Source organism: Pelophylax lessonae, assembly GCF_965119305.1.
Source record: "Pelophylax lessonae genome assembly, chromosome: 13".
NCBI lineage: Eukaryota > Metazoa > Chordata > Amphibia > Anura > Ranidae > Pelophylax > Pelophylax lessonae.
The window spans coordinates 19,374,524-19,392,041 of record NC_138780.1 but is presented as its reverse complement, the minus strand read 5'-3'; the positions used below and the strand labels follow the sequence as shown (position 1 = coordinate 19,392,041).

At 46.8% G+C, this 17,518-nt stretch overlaps 1 protein-coding gene across 1 annotated transcript in view; it reads left to right on the top strand.

Moving 5' to 3' along the window:
- LOC309569067 (uncharacterized protein) overlaps positions 1-15,133 on the top strand; it is a gene marked incomplete at its 5' end in the record, with an annotated part of 28,303 nt that extends 13,170 nt beyond the window's left edge. Inside the window, 4 exon segments of the mRNA XM_082274829.1 lie at positions 1,165-1,263; positions 11,876-12,019; positions 12,114-12,179; positions 14,760-15,133. Coding sequence (XP_082130955.1) covers positions 1,165-1,263; positions 11,876-12,019; positions 12,114-12,179; positions 14,760-14,846 — 396 coding nt within the window. The 3' untranslated portion in view covers positions 14,847-15,133.
- Positions 15,134-17,518: the final 2,385 nt, after the last annotated feature.

Genomic DNA, 17,518 nt, shown 5'->3' with positions numbered 1-17,518 from the left:
TGTTAGATAAAAGGGCGTGGCTTGTTAGATCATCACAGAGACATACGATCCTACATAGCAGGATCGCATAGCCTCGGTCATGATCTAAGGGAGAATGACAGGCGGCTGTGTTTACATCAGCTGTCTGTCTTTCTCCCTCTCCTGAGGGAGATCGCTAGTGGCCGGCGGACATCGGAGTCGCCGGTCACATGGCGCGTGGTAGGCAGGGAACGGGCGGGAGCGCGCGCTCGCCCCCCTCAGGCTCGTGGGCGAGCGACGTACCCCTACGTCACTTTGCCTGTGGGGGGCTGAATGCCGGAGTATATAGTCGCGCGGCTGTCGGCAAGTGGTTAATCAGTGCTTAAAATAGGCACTGTTACTGTAATAATGACACTGGCAAGGAAGGGGTTAACACCAGGGGCGATCAAAGGGTTAAGTGTGTCCCTAGCGGATGCTTTCTAACTGTGTGGGGGGTGGACTCACCAGATAAACATAGAGATCCATGTTCCTGATTAGCAGGAACACAAGATCCCTGTGTTCATCTGTGACGGAGCGGCGGTCTGCCTTGTTTACCGTTCTATCTTTATGGGGAGCGATTGCAGGTGGCAGGCGGACATCGTGTCCGCCGGACCCGCTGACTGGCTCCCCCTCTGGCCAATTGGCGCATGCGCACCACTGGCTATTGCACAAAATGACGTACAGGTACGTCAGTTCGCGCAATAGACCGACCTGCCGCAGTATAAGTGCGGCACTTTATTATTTAGCATTTCTAGCATTTTAGTCATTATGTACACATAGATGTAGCAAGCGCTGTTATTTATTTGTTTTGGGGAGGGGGATTTACCCGAGAAGTTGTAGATCAAGGATCTCCCTGCTTCTGCTCTATCCATTTTGTAGATCTTTGCTTCCTCTATTGCTTCCTGAATATTTATGGACTTGTGTTCAGAGGGCCAGTACTAACATGAGGAAGCAAAGCACAGTCTCTACCAAGATGGCCGCCGCCATACAGAGACGCAGTGCAGAAGGCTGGTAATGGGGAAGAGATCATCTGCAGGGAGCCTGTAGGCTGGTGACTATAGGCATTTTTGAGCCTAGCACACGCAATACAAAGCCCTCTTTTATGTTGTGTTTTTAGACAGTATGGTTCAATTCTGATTCTGTTCAACTTCTTTATTTTTTCTACAGCAGGATTATTACAGTAGTGGATATTATCCGGAGGCAGAGCAGTCTTCAGCCCCCCAGCGGGACTCCGCAACAAGCGACTCTTTCATGGATGATGAAGCGGTGAGATTTACCTTTTTTACTTTTAGCTGTGGGAAGGAGATTTTTTTTTTACATTCTCAAACTCTTTCATGAAAGTACATAGTTAGTGAGGTTGAAAAAAGACATCAGTCCATCCAGTTCAACCTATGATGTGTGTGTTTGCTGTTAACCGTACATTGTATACCCCTGTATGTTGTACATTGTATACCCCTGTATGTTGTACATTGTATACCCCTGTATGTTGTACATTGTATACCCCTGTATGTTGTACATTGTATACCCCTGTATGCTGTACATTGTATACCCCTGTATGTTGTACATTGTATACTCCTGTATGTTGTGGTCTTTAAGGTGCCCATCTAATAGTTTTTCCCTAAAACGTCTTTCAGGACAGCACCTTAGAGAGATGGCTCCTCCCTCTCCTCATCAGGAAACACCCCATCCACCAGAATTTAAAAGGAGGCTTCTCCCACCATTCGTCAGTTTTTGTGTTTCCTCCGGCCGAGGAACACCTCTGTGGGGAGCTGGGCTCTTAAGGTGCTATCCTGAGAGACCGGGCTTCCTACGTCCACCTACCCTTTTTTGGAGACGATTGCTTCTCCCATTCACGCGACCGACTGCAGTGCATGGGCTCCTTCTTCCTCTTCAGTGCTCTAGGCTGAGTCAGGACCCCGCAGAGCACAGCCCTGGGAAGGCATCTTGGAGGAGCGGAACGATTTTTCTTAGGCTTCCGCCGCCTTTTTCAATTTTGCCGCCATTTCTCCGGATCGAGTGACGCTCGTCCGGACCGGAAGTGAGGTTCCGGAAAGGGCAGCGTTCTGCAGGGGGCGTATGGCGTCATTTCCGCCGGACGCAGAGGAAGAAGGGAGGAGCAAGCTGGTGCCTTATTCCGGATCCGGTCCAGTGCAGGTGCGCTTTGGTCTCCGGAACCGGTACCGAAGCCACGGGTGATACCGCTGCCAAGTGATGGAAGCTTCATCAGCGAGTGGGACAGGCACAGGCACCAGTAAGGCCCAGGTAAGGGGTATCTTTATTATGGCCTATCTTACTGTGGGGTCTCTCTCCATCCCTTTTACTTTCCCCCCCGGTGGCTGGGGGCCTGTCAGGGCACATGGGACTTCCCTTAAAATGTCTTCCTGTGCACCTTTGGTGGCCCTGAGAATCAGGCTGACTCTTAAGAAGCATGTGTATGTTTTCCCATTTCATGTCTTCCAGGCTAAAAGCTCTGAAACTGGTTTCAAGAGAAAGTGTCCTTCATGTAAAGCAAAGTTGTCCGAAAGCTGGAAAAAGACACTTTGCCAGGGGTGTATCGATGCACTAGTCAAAGAAGAAGCATCGGCAGTTTGTGGCGACTTAGTCGCATCTGTGAGGAAGGAAATGGATGCTACCATCCAATCCTTTCGGTCATCCCTGCAGGATCCTGCCCTGAGTCAGCCATCAGCCTCACTGTCCTCTCAGGGTTCACAATTGGTTCCTTCGGTGGGGACAGAAGGGGTTCCTTCCACCCAAGGAGATCATTTCCCCTCACATTCCAAAGAGGATTCAGAGGAAGAAGAGGAGGGAGGGGCACAAAGTAGGCCCACTAAATACAAACTATCCTTAGAGCAAGTAGATGGGCTTCTGAGGGCAGTTTACATCACCCTGGGTCTAGAAGAGGATAAGAAGGAACTGTCCCTGCATGATAAAATGTATGCAGGCTTGGAAGAGCCTAAGGGCCGTATCTTTCCAGTACATCAGACCATCTCAGATGCAATAAAACATGAGTGGACTGACCCGGAAAAGAAAACCTTCTTCCCTAAAGCCTTTAAAAGGCGATTTCCTTTTGATGAGGACCCAGGAGCTCCCTGGAATAAGATGCCAAAGATTGATGCAGCCTTCTCCCAGGTTTCTAGGTCAACAGACCTATCATTTGAAGACATGGGAGTCCTGAGGGATCCCATGGATAAGAAGATGGACCAGCAACTTAAGAGATCCTGGCAAACCATCATGGGGAATCTGAAACCTGCCATGGCAGTAACCTGTGTGTCCAGGAATCTGGAATACTGGCTTAGCCAGCTAAAAGCACACATCACAGCAGATTCACCTAAACAGGAAATTTTAGATTCCTTCTCCACGCTCTCCACGGCCATAGCCTTCATTGCTGACGCTTCAGCAGAGTCAGTGAAGATGACAGCAAGATCTGCAGCTTTATCCAACTCAGCCAGAAGGGCTCTTTGGTTAAAGACATGGCCTGGAGATACGGCTTCTAAAAATAAGCTGTGTGGACTTCCTTTTCAAGGGGACCTACTATTCGGGCCTGGGCTAGACTCTGTTCTAGATAGAACAGCGGACAAAAAGAAGTCTTTTCCTGTGAAGAAGAAACAGGCAGCAAAGAAGCTTTTTCGACCTCAAAAAGCTCAGCAAAATAGCAGACCCCAGGAGAAAAGAAGAAACTGGTCGACACAAAAACCCAAAGGGAAAGGAGGTGTTCTCTTCCATCCTCCTGTGTCAACCAACACAATGACAAAGCATTGCCGGTGGGAGGAAGATTGAGGGAATTCCTCCCCTATTGGGCAGCCATGACAGAAAGTCAATACATTCTGGATATGCTGTCACAAGGCTACAACATAGAGTTTGCAGAGACGCCACCCGAAAGGTTCTTTGTCACAAGCCTCCCAAGAGATGCAGAAAAAGCCCTGGCTATGATGGACCTGCTAAAGGACCTGAGGCGACAGGGAGTTGTCTGTCCAGTACCAGTGGAGGAACAACATCAGGGATTTTATTCCCACATATTTTTGATAAAGAAACCATCGGGGGATTTTCGTCTTATATTGAATCTGAAACCACTAAACAGGTCAGTTCTGTACAAAAAGTTTCGAATGGACTCAATTCTTACAGTCAGAACCCTGTTAACAAAAGGATGCTTCATGGCATCAATCGATTTAAGGGATGCTTACCTACATATCCCTATTGCCCCTCGCTCACAGAAATTCCTAAGGTTGGCGGTAAATCTGGGAAAGGAAATGCTTCACATCCAATTCAAAGCACTCCCTTTCGGGCTATCATCCTCCCCTCGTATTTTTACGAAGGTTATGGCAGAGTGTTTAGCCCCCCTCCGCCTTCAGGGAATCTCTGTGGTGCCCTACCTGGACGACCTGCTTTTCTTTGCCCCGTCAAAGGAAAAACTTCAAGAGGACCTGCACAAGGCAAGAGGTCATCTAGAGTCTCTGGGATGGATAGTAAATATCAAGAAGTCAAATCTCACACCGGCTCAACGGGTTCAGTTCCTAGGGTTTCAGATATGCTCTGTGGAACAAAGAATCTTCCTACCAGAAGACAAACAGGTCAAAATACAAAATTTGGTAGCAAGGCTACAAACAAATCAGTGGTGGTCGATCAGAGAGATCATGTCAGTCCTTGGAAATCTGACTGCATCAATTCCAGCCGTCCAATGGGCGAGGCTTCATTTTCGACCACTCCAATATTTCCTCCTCAGAATCTGGGATCACAATCCAGAGACTTTGGACTTAAAGGTAATGATCCCCACCAAGGTCAAGAGGTCCCTTTGGTGGTGGAGAAATCAGATAACCTTGTCCCAGGGATTGGCCTGGTCCTTCCCAACAGACCAGAGGTTAACAACGGATGCCAGCAGATGGGGGTGGGGAGCCCACTGGAACCAAAACCTGGCACAGGGGGTTTGGTCTCACACCGAGACAAGGAAATCCTCAAATTGGAAGGAGTTGAAGGCAGTCGGCCTAGCCCTAGCTGCCTTCTCTCAAAATCTTCAGGGGACTCATGTTCAAGTCCTTTCAGACAATGCCACTACAGTGGCATATTTAAACAAGCAAGGGGGCACAAGAAGCAAAACCCTACAGCTTTTGGCAACGGAAATTCTGCAATGGGCGGAAAGTCAGTTACTTTCCTTGTCAGCAATCCACCTAAAAGGTACACTAAACAGTGTGGCGGATTATTTAAGCAGGCAGAAGATCCGAGAAGCAGAATGGAGCTTGAACCCAGAAGTCTTTATGTTGATAACCAAGACTTGGGGAAAGCCAGAGGTGGATCTGTTTGCAACGAAAGAAAACGCAAAACTTCCACTTTACTTCTCACTCCACAGAAACGACAACTCTCTGGGAGTAGATTCCCTGGCACATCCCTGGAGGTTCAGGCTGGGGTATGCCTTCCCCCCCTTCCAGCTCATTCCGTTGGCATTGAGAAAAATCCAAATGGAAAGAGCCTCAGTGATCCTGATCACTCCTTATTGGCCCAAAAGGGTTTGGTTTTCGACTGTCCTTCAACTATCAGTCAAACCTGCTTTTCAGCTCCCTCTTCGTCAAGACCTACTGCTTCAAGGTCCAGTCTATCATCCAGAAGTGGAAAAGCTAAAGCTCACCGCCTGGTATCTGAGGAGCAACTGCTGAAAAGGAAAGGATTTTCAGACGCATTAATTGCTACTCTACTTTCCAGTAGGAAAAAAGTCACAAGGAATATATATGCAAAAGTTTGGAAGACATATAATACCTGGTGTGAATCGAAAGATCAAAAATTGGACAGTATTACTTCAATTTTGGAGTTCCTACAGGAGGGCGCAGGAAAAGGTTTGGCAGTAAGTACCCTCAAGGTACAAGTTACAGCCCTGGGGGTATTCTTGGAAAGGCCCATTTCTTCAGAATCTTTAATCATCAGATTCTTCAGGGCCCTTACCCGCTCCAGACCAGTGCCTATCAGAAGCTTCCCCAAATGGGACTTGTCGGTGGTCCTTCAGGCCTTCACAAAGGAACCTTTTGAACCACTAGAAACGGTTACACTAAAAAACCTTACCCTCAAGACGGTCTTCTTGGTGGCAATAACATCAGCAAGAAGAATCAGTGAATTACATGCTTTATCAGCTATCGAACCTTTCTTGTCCATATATCCAGATAGGATAATTCTCAAGACGGATCCAGGGTTTCTCCCAAAAGTAGCTTCAACGAGAAACCGATCACAAGAAATTGTGTTACCTACCTTCTGTCCTAATCCATCAGGAGATAAGGAAGAAAGCTTTCACTACCTAGATGTAAGAAGGGTTCTTATACACTACTTGGAGGTTACTAAAGAGTTTAGATCATCAAACTCTCTTTTTGTTCTTTTCTCTGGCAACAAAAAAGGTCGCCAGGCATCAAAAGGATCAATAGCCAGATGGCTCAGATCCGCTATTTCAGAGGCTTACTCCCAAATGAAATTGTCTCCCCCGCAGGGGATCAGAGCTCACTCTACTAGAGCGTTAGCCACTACATGGGCAGAGAAAGCTGGTGCCACTCCAGATCAAATCTGCAAAGCGGCTACGTGGTCAAGCTACTTTACATTTGCAAGACACTATAGGTTGGACCTTTTGGCAGCTGAAGATCAGGCTTTTGGCAGAAAGGTCCTGCAAGCTGTGGTCCCTCCCTAAATTGAGTAAGTCTCGATAATCCTCTCTAAGGTGCTGTCCTGAAAGACGTTTTAGGGAAAATTCAAGTTAGACTTACCGGTAACTTGTTTTCCAATAGTCTTTCAGGACAGCAGGAGGATCCCGCCCTATTGTATAAAATGTATTGCTGTGATTAACCATATCTGTTTATGTGTTCCAGCATGGGCCGGAGGTACTCTTCTACAAACTGACGAATGGTGGGAGAAGCCTCCTTTTAAATTCTGGTGGATGGGGTGTTTCCTGATGAGGAGAGGGAGGAGCCATCTCTCTAAGGTGCTGTCCTGAAAGACTATTGGAAAACAAGTTACCGGTAAGTCTAACTTGAATTTTTGAAACTATCAATGCTCCCAGCTGATACGACTGCTTGTGGAAGAGAATTCCACATCCTTACCGCTCTGACAGTGAAGAACCCCTTACGTGGCCACGCGTCTTACTGTATTCCCTTTCTCTGAATAGTTTGTTCCCTATGCTAGGGTCGCCAGTACAGTATTAGAGCTGCACGATTCTGGCTAAAATGAGAATAACAATTTTTTTGCTTGGAATAAAGATCACGATTCACTCACGATTCTCAGCACCACGTATATTTATACATTTTTTTTTTTTTTTTTAGGGATTACATTTTCTGCACATAACACTACCTTTTCAGCATTTTTACTTGTGAATTATCAATATAATAATAATTAATGAAATTATTATTTTCATTATATTTTATATATAATACAATAAATAATATAATGAAAATAATAATTTCATTAATTATTATATTGATAATTCACAAGTAAAAATGCTGAAAAGGTAGTGTTATGTGCAGAAAATGTAATCCCTAAAAAAATAAAAAATAAATAAATGTATATTATAATGAAATGAAATATATATATATATATATATATATATATATATATATATATATATATATATATATATATATATATATATATATATATATATATATATATATATATTTCATTTATTACAATATACATTTAATTATTTATTTTTTAGGGTTTTCCCCTCTCTCCCCCCCCCCCCCTCCTCTGTCCTTGATTACCTCATGGAATGCTCTTCATGCCATAATTTTCTCGGACCCGTGAATAAATAGGACCTCGTCACTTCCGGGGACAGAGCAGGCGGGGCTGAGGTGGGACGGAAGACACCGTCGCGTCATCTGCAGACTTGAATTGAGGAGGCGTGACAGAGGTGCGGCCTGCCTCGTCATCTGCAGAGCGCTGAATAGAGGAAGCGTGACGGAGGTGCGGCCCGCCGCGTCATAGAGGAGGCATGACGGAGGTGCGGCCGTGAAATAACCCCACCCCCAGAATCGCCGATATTCGTGATGGAGATCGCATAGGGGGGTGGATCGAGATCGCGATCCCAGAACGATTAATCGTGCAGCTCTATACAGTATTTGTACATTGATATCATATCCCCCCTCAATCGTCTCTTCTCCAGAGAGAATAAGTTCAGTGCTTGTAGTCTTTCCTCATAGCTGATGTCCTCCATTCCCCTAATTATTTTTGTTGCCCTTCTCTGGACTCTCTCCAGTTCCAGCACATCCTTCCTGAGGACCGGTGCCCAGAACTGGACAGCATACTCCAGATGTGGCCGGACCAGAGTCTTGTAGAGTGGGAGAATAATCTCTCTATTTCTGGAGTGAATCCCCTTTTTTATACATCCCAGTATTCTGTTGGCTTTGCTTGCAGCGGCTTGGCATTGCATGCCACTGCCAAGCCTGTTGTCTACCAGTACCCCCAGGTCCTTTTCCATCCTAGAATCACCCAGAGGTTCCCCCCCTAGTGAGTAGCTTGCTTTCTGGTTTCTGGCCCCCAAGTGCATTACTTTACATTTTTCCACATTAAATCTCATCTGCCATGTAGTTGCCCACCCCATTATTTTGTTCAGGTCCGCTTGTAAGGTTTCCACATCCTGCATAGAAGATATTGGCATGCTTAGTTTAGTATCATCCGCAAATACGGAGATTGTACTAGATATCCCCTCCTCTAGAGCATTTATGAATAAATTAAACAGGATTGGCCCCAGGACAGAACCCTGGGGGACCCCACTTTCCAAACCCACCCAATCTGAGTACTCCCCATTAATCACCACCCTCTGGACTCTCCCCTGGAGCCAGTTCTCTATCCAGATACTCACCTTATGGTCCATACCTACCTTCCTTAGTTTGTACAGTAAGCGTTTGTGGGGAACGGTGTCAAAGGCCTTTGCGAAGTCCAGGTACACCACATCCACAGGCTTTCCTTTATCTAGGTGGCAGCTCACTTCATCATAGAAGGTTAATAGATTGGTTTGGCAAGAATGAATCCATGCTGATTACTACTAATAATACCGTTTTCATTACTAAAGTCTTGTATGTGGTCCCTTAACATCCCCTCCAAAATCTTGCAGACTACAGATGTTAGGCTGATCGGCCTATAGTTACCCGGGATATATCTCGGCCCTTTTTTTAAATATTGGTACCACGTTGGCTTTTTTCCAATCAGCTGGCACCATACCCGTCTGTAGACCATCCTTAAAGATCAAGAATAATGGTCTGGCTATCACCTGGCTGAGCTCTTTAAGAACCCTCGGGTGCAAGCCATCCGGTCCCGGGGATTTATTTATGTTAAGTTTCTCTAGTTTCATTCTAAGTCTATCTTCTGTTAGCCATGGGGGTACTTTCTGAGGTATATTATTTAGTTTAGCATTACAAGCTTACAAGTATTTTTGAATACTGTCAATTTTTTAAATCAGCGCCGTTGGTCCCACCCATCCCCCCTCCTGCCACCGCTGCCTCTCCCTGGCTCTCCGGTCCCATCTTTATGGAGGGATCTGGGGTCTATAAGACCCCAAACCCCTCCTCTGCACTCAAAACCTATTCAAAACATTAAGATCAGCGTTTTTAATACGTTCTATTTTTTAAAACTGGTGCCTTTAGGATGCCAGTAAACCAGAAGTGGTGATGTGCTATCGCTTCTGGGTTACTAGATCCGAGACCTGATCAAAGCCGGGTTCGGCTTTGTTTGGGGCTCTGGCCAGCTGGCGGACGCGCCGGCTGATCGATTGGGCCTCGTGGTGAGACGGGGGATTCCCCTTCCGCTGCTTGTAATAAAAGCCAAGCGGCTGCTTGGCTGCATTGGTTGTTATTAGAAGAAAGCTGATCATCCGCTCTAAAAAAGAAAAACGGTACCAAGGTGATGCCTGCAGCTGCAGGCATTACCCCGGTACAACCCCTTGAAGCAATATCGGTAACGTTTCTGGCTGATACCAATACTTTGAAAATTCTCGAATATCAGCCATATTATTCGGCCGCTTCAATAACTAGTCGACCCCCCCTAGTGCAGATTGTCCCAGGTTCCCCCTTCTACTGAATGCCCTTTGTCGCACGGTCACTACCTGCAGGATCCATATCAGTTAGGCAAGCCATAGGTGATGCAATTTTTTTATTTATTTTTTGCAGGAAAGAAAATCGCTTGATTCCACCATCAACATTGTCAGTGTTGATGGGGGAATCCCTTCCGCAGCGCTATTGTGTTCTGCCACGGGGAGCCTTCCCTTCCGGCAAAACACTATGATTATCGCTGGCAGCTGTACCTGCCCGCAGTATTCGCATGCAAAAAATCCAACAGGCTTCAATCGACTTCAGTACAACCAACCTGCCCAAAGATGGATAGGATCTTAGCTGGTTAAGCAGGGACCAGCCAAGATTTCATCCATTTATGGCCGGCTTTAGACTTCCTTCTGTAGTCTTTGAGGTGATGTCAATATTAGGGGTGCACCGATCCGACTTTTCTAGCCCAGATACAGATACCATACTTTGTGTATCTGCCGAAACCGATCCGGAACGACACACCTACACAATATGCAAGCGGCTGCAGTACAGAGCAAAGCCACTGCTTCCTGTTTATGACTCCTCCATTCACAGGCGGAGTGCATCTGATATCACTCCGCCTGTGAGCCGGGCCTATACAGGAAGTAGCGGCTCCCATCCCATACTACTACTGCACCTAGTAAGGGATGGCTGACCCTGGACTCAGCAAAACCGGATCGGTTAATTTTACAGATTCCCCCCGATCCAGCTATTTTTGGCAGTATCGGCGTCGATATCCGATCCTAATAACGGATCGGGGCATCCCTAGTCAATATGATACCTACACTGACGCTAGGCAGGACTAAATGAATCGGTGTAATAGAATCCTATCCAGTCATGTCTACCTCGGGAGCTCTGCTTGTATTAGATTTTAAGCGGGCAATGATAAATTATGTTAAAAAATTGCTCGAGGCTTTTTTTTTTTTTTTTTTTTTTTGCCGTGCGATGGGGAACACACATGCAATGCGGGAATCCTGCGAATCCACTCCGGGTTCCTACATCACACTTGACTCGCAGACAGTTCACACTGGCATATGCGAATCGCTGGGGGTGTCAATACAAAGTTATTGACACCCCCAGATTAATTTGCATATCGCAGTGCGAACTGTCAGTTCGCAGATTAATCAGATCGCACCCATGCAATCCGATTCTGGTGCGGACCAAAAAAAAAAAGAGTCCTGTGCGACTTTGGTTTGAATGCGATGTAAATTCAGCCATGCAATCTGTATGGCTGAATTGGCAATGCACAGACATCGCGTGTGATTTGCAGAGCAGTGTGCACCGAATCACATGCGATGTCTGATATTGCATATTAGGGATGCACCGATCCGACTTTTTTGGACCCGATACCGATATCTGGCGTTGTGAAATCGCCGATACCGGAACGGATCCGTATGCTACACATAAAGCAAGCGGCTGCAGTACAGAGCAAAGCCGTTGCTTCATGTGTACGGCTCCTCCATTCACAGGTGGAGTGCATCTGATATCACTCCGCCTGTGACCTGGACCTATACAGGAAGTAGCGGCTCCCATCCCATACTACTAACTGCACCTAGTAAGGGATGGCTGAGCCGTTACTCAGCAAAAAACGGATCGGCCAGTGGATCGGTCAATGTTACCGATCCCCCCCGATCCAGCTATAATGGCCATATCGGCCCCGATATCCAATCCGAATATCGGATCGGGGCATCCATATTGCATATGTGTGAACCGGCACTGTGAGCAGAGAACGGCTCTGATCTGTATGAATCGAGGAAATGCCAAATTAGGATTGTGAGGGGGGGAATTGCGATTGCAGCTCTACCTCAGAGATACTTATTGTGGGTCTTTGTGATTAATTACAGTTCAAGCGTCTACAAGGAAAGCGGAATCGGGGGAGGGAGGAGATTAACTTTGTAGAGATTAAAGGTGACGACCAGCTCAGCGGCAACCAGCAGTGGCTGACCAAGTCCCTGACGGAGGAGAAAAACATGAAGTCCTTCAGCAAGGTAACATCCTTAGTGAATGTGAAGACGGAGACAACATCGAATGGTATTCATCTCGGATTTGCTGATTTGTTCTTTATCTTTTTCACCTATTTAGAAAAAAGGGGATCAGCCAACCGGACAACAACGGCGGAAACATCAGATCACCTACCTGATCCACCAGGTGAGTTAGAGACTTTTAGGTTGACTTTTTCGTACACCTGTACAGGTAAGCAATGCACAATACAATCACAAGTTAAAGTGATAATAAATCGATTGTAAAGTCTTTTTTTTTTTTACATAACAAACATGTTATACTTCCCTCCTCTGTGCAGTTGGTTTTGCACAGAGCAGCCTGGATACTCCTCTTCCTGCTCCTAGCTCCTCCCTCCTATTGAGTGCCCCCACAGCAAGCAGCTTGCTATAGGGGCACCTGAGCCGAGCCGCAGCTCCCTGTGTCCATTCAGACACGGAGCTGCTGTTCGGCCCCGCCCCCTCTCTCTCCTGATTTGTTCACTGACTTTGACAGCCGCGGGAGCCAATGGCGCTGTGGCTGTGTCGCAGCCAATCAATAGGTAGAGTCCCAGGACGGCCGAGGGACTCGTGGACATCGCTAGACAGACAGAAGGTTTTTTTTTTATCTTAATGCATTAAGATGAAAAACCTTCCTGACTTTACAATTCCTTTAACCACTTCTGGGCCGGGGAAGGATTTGCCCCCTTAATGACCAGGCCATTTTTTGCGATTCGGCACTGCGTTACTTTAACGGACAATTGCACGCTTGTGCGATGCTGTACCCAAATAAAATTGATGTCTCATTCCAGAGAGAAGAATGGTCAGCTGTGTTTACAACAGCCGACCGTTCTTCTCTCTCAGCTGGGAACAATTGCGGGTGGCGGCGGCAATTGGAGCCGCCTGCCCCGGGCGTCGGAGTCCTCTCTGACGAGCGGGGGCGGGAGCACGCCGCCGGCGGCACGCGCTCTCGCCCCCTTGCTGCAGGTGCGCGACCAACGTATCCCTATGTAGGTTCGCGCAGGAAGGGCTGCCTGCCGCAGTATAACTGCGGCGGGCGGTCCGGAAGCGGTTAGTCTGGTTTGTTTTAAAAAAAAAAAAAACAGTTATACTTACCTGCTCTGTGTAATGGTTTTGTACAGAGCAGCCCGGATCTTCCTCTTCTCTTGTCCTTCTCCGACGCTCCTTGCCCCTGCCTAGTGGTCCCACAGCAAGAAGTTTGCCATGGGGGCACCCCAACCTGCTGCTCTGTGTGTCCATTCAGACATGGAGCAGCGGCTTAGCCCCACCCCCTCTCTTCCAGACTTCGACTGCAGCAGGAACCAGTGGCATCTGCTACTGCCTAAGCCAATGAGAAAGAGTCCCCTGAAATCCGTGCCTCTCGTGCACATCGCTGGATCATACATACAGGTAAGTATGAAGGGGGGCTGCAAAAAACCTTCTGCCTATAGAACCAATTTAAAGCTGAATTTCAGGTATGGGAATTTTTACATAATCACATTGGTCCAGCTTGGACCTGTAAGTATGTTTGTACCATACCTGTGGGATCTCTGCGGAAGCTAAACAATAATTTTAGTAGGCAGCGCAACCACCGTGATCTCCACTAGCTTCCGCATTCCATGCCGAGGGGCTGCTCTGCTGCATTATGAAGACGGAGTCGCTTGCTTGGTATAGCCACCATTCACAAAACTCTTTGCATTTCATCCAGTGAAAGCAAAGCGTCTTCTGATTGGATGAGGTGTAGATGCGGAGTTAAAACATCACAATCTCCACCTCCTGTAATCAGAGACACTTTGCAATAATTGAGAAATTTGAAACCGTTCTCTGTGAGGTACCTATGCCAAGTTGGCGACCTCCTGTGTTCAGTAAACAGAAGGGCTTTGGGCCCCATTTGGGTCCCTTAGTACCAATTGAGCATCGTTTAAACTCTACGGCCTACCTAAGTATTGTTGCTGACCATGTCCATCCCTTTATGACTACAGTGTACCCATCTTCTGATGACTCCTTCCAGCAGGATAATGCACCATGTCACAAAGCTCCAATCATCTCACCACTGGTTTCTTCACCATGACAATGAGGTCACTGTACTCTAATGGCCTCCACACTCACCAGATCCAGGTCACTGTACTCCAATGGCCTCCACACTCACCAGATCCAGGTCACTGTACTCCAATGGCCTCCACACTCACCAGATCCAGGTCACTGTACTCCAATGGCCTCCACACTCACCAGATCCAGGTCACTGTACTCCAATGGCCTCCACACTCACCAGATCCAGGTCACTGTACTCCAATGGCCTCCACACTCACCAGATCCAGGTCACTGTACTCCAATGGCCTCCACACTCACCAGATCCAGGTCACTGTACTCCAATGGCCTCCACACTCACCAGATCCAGGTCACTGTACTCCAATGGTCTCCACACTCACCAGATCCAGTCCCTGTACTCCAATGGCCTCCACACTCACCAGATCCTAATCCAATAGAGCACCTTTGGGTGCCCCATAAAAGTGAGCCGTTTGTTAGCTCTTAAAGCTGGCATTTAAACACTTGTCTACCATGCCATTTATGAATGTGTCTTGGTGGATAAGTGGTTATATAAAGGTGGGAAGAGTGGCAAGGTGGCATGGTCGCCGGAGCCATATGTATGATGTTTCTCCATGATACCCCACACCCATTACTGCAGCAGAACTTTGAACTACGGCCGCTGCTTCTTCAATATCTTTCCGTTTTGTTTTTTTTTCCTTCTCAGGCCAAAGAGCGGGAGCTGGAACTGAAGAACGCCTGGTCCGACAACAAGATGAGCCGGCGACAGACACAAGCCAAGTACGGTTTCTAGCGGAGCGTGCGCAGCGACGGGTGACTTCCAGCGATCACACAAAGTTTTTTTTGTCCGCACCGTGGTTGAGAATCCAAAGAACGACTCCACAGATTGGCCAACGCCGCCACTTGTGTTATTTAACCGCAAACTCTTGCTCCGTATTAATGTGATTATCTGTGACTCTGCAGTGCCAGATTTGCCGTTTTTTTTCTGCTTGGGACGGATAAGGAATCGTTTTTTTTCCCTGTAAAATATGTGAATGAGGGGACATGGGACTTTTTCACGTACGTTTGTTTGTAGACTTGCCCCCCCCCCCCCCCTGCTTTTTACGTCTAACTTCTAGTGCAGAACGCTCATCCGAAAAAAACAACCCCCCCTTCTTACTCGTCACTCGCTGCTGTTGTACAATGAAACCTTTGTAGATGACATAGCATGGAGGTAGGCATTGGTGGCTCCCTCTAGGGTGAAGGTTGAGTGCTGCTGCTACATGGGCACCATTGTATGTCAGCGTTGTTTTTTTTTTTTTTTTTTTTTGGAAGGGCGTTACCATATATAATAGAATTTTCAACCCCTTCGCTCTGTTTATAAGCAAACACCGGGGCATCATCCTTTCTGGTATAGTAAGCTGGGAAAGGGCCCTTTAAATACCAATGTTTGGGCTGTAATGCCAAGTTTTACCTGCAGGGGGAGCTGCAGACAATAAAATGATGAAAAAGAGAAGGTTCATTTCCTGACTTACCACCATGGCAGCTCTGTTCCCACTCCTACCTCATAGGTCCCCACTTCCGTAAATATGAGACTACTCCAGGCTGAGCGTTCTTTTGTCCTCCTCCTAGTCTTTGTCCAGAGCCAATCATTTGCAGGTAATTGCCACAGGCCAGCAGCGGCGATTAGCTGCAGGAGCGATCAGCCTTTCATTGCTTACTATGAGGCTGTTGCCCACGGCTAATCACCAGCTCTGGGTCTGCTGCATGGAATTGCTAATGTCCCCATTTGCAAAGTGTCAATTCGGGCCCAAGCGCTGCTTCAGCTGGGTTGCAATGCCAAGTTTTTATTGCAGGGGGAGCTGCAGACAATGGATTTGCAGGTGCCATTGAAATAGGAAAAATATGTATATACCCTTACAGGGTGTGTGTATATGGGATGAGTAACATTTTCTCTGGGTTTTTGTTTTACAAGGGCAGAAACAGCAGTGCAGATTTTATTTTTATGCCAGATTCCTAAGTGGAAACCATTACAGACCTCCTAAAAATGCTTGTTGCCTGGCTATCAATGTCCAAAAAGCTGGCAACTCCAGAATCCAAATATCAAGTCTTTATTGCTACATGGAGGTAGGTTTGAAAAAAAAAAAAAAAAAAAAAAAATGGCTTGCGCGTTTGTGTTTAACTGCTTTAAGACCGCCCGCCGCACATTTACTTGCGGCAGGCACCCTCTCCTGCGCGAACCGATGTAACCTTATGACGGTCGCACGCCTGAGGCTGGGGGGCTATCACACGCCACCGCTGGCGTGCTCCGGCCCCCACTAGGTAGCAGGGATGCCGATGCATGGGGCTGGCAAGCACGGTTGCCGCCGGGCACCCTCGATCGCTCCCCGCTGAGAGAGGAGGACGGTCAGCTGTTGTAAACACAGCCGACTGTTCTTCTCTCTGGAATGATCACAGAGTGCCTGTGATCCTCCTATATAGGATCACAGGTCTCTATGGTCATTTCACAAGCCCCCCCACACTCCCCTAGGCTCACACTTAACCCTTTGATCACCCCTAGGTTAACCCCTTCCCTGCCAGTGTCATTAGTACAGTGACAGTGCATATTTTTTAGCACTGATAACTGTAGTAATGTCACTGGTCCCCCCAAAAGTGTCAAAAATGTCAGTTAGGGGTCCGATCTGTCCGCCGCAATGTCGCAGTCCCGATAAGAATCGCAGATCGGCGCCATTACTAGTAAAAAAAATAAAATAAATAAATACATCTTTCCCCTAGTTTGTAGACGCGATAGCTTTTGCGCAAACCAATCAAAATACGCTTATTGGGATTTTTTTTTTTTTTACCAAAAATATGGAGCAGAATACAATATAAATTTTTATTTATTTTTTTAAATATTTTTTATATTGTTATATAGCAGAATGTGAAAAATATTGTTTTTCTTTTTTTATTCCCCAGAGTTGTGGCCCTTTTTTTTTTTTTTTTTGTTTATAGCGCAAAAAATAAAACAGGTGATCAAATACCACCAAAAGAAAGCTCTATTTGTGGGGAAAAAAAGGACATCAATTTTATTTGGGTACAGTGTCACATGACAGCGCAATTTTCCGTTAAATTAACGCAGTGCCGAATCGCAAAAAAAATTGGCCTGGTCGTTAAGGGGCAAAACCTTCCGCTCCAGAAGTGTTAAAGGCTCTATGACGAAACGCGTAAAGCTATCTTTAAACCTACCTTCATGTAGCAATAAAGACTTGATATTTGGATTCTGGAGTCGCCGGCTACACTTCTTTTTAGACATTTACTACAATGGATGGAGGCCGTTTCAGCCAGGGCACCTACTTAAAGACACTTCGGATTTACCAGGAGCCTCCCCCTGCTGGGAGCACTCCTGTTTCTTTCTTTGCCTGGCTATCAGTGCCTTTAGTACAATAAGTCGCTGATTCCAAACAAGCATGTTGCAAGTGAAATCAAAATACCCAACCTGCGTGCTCG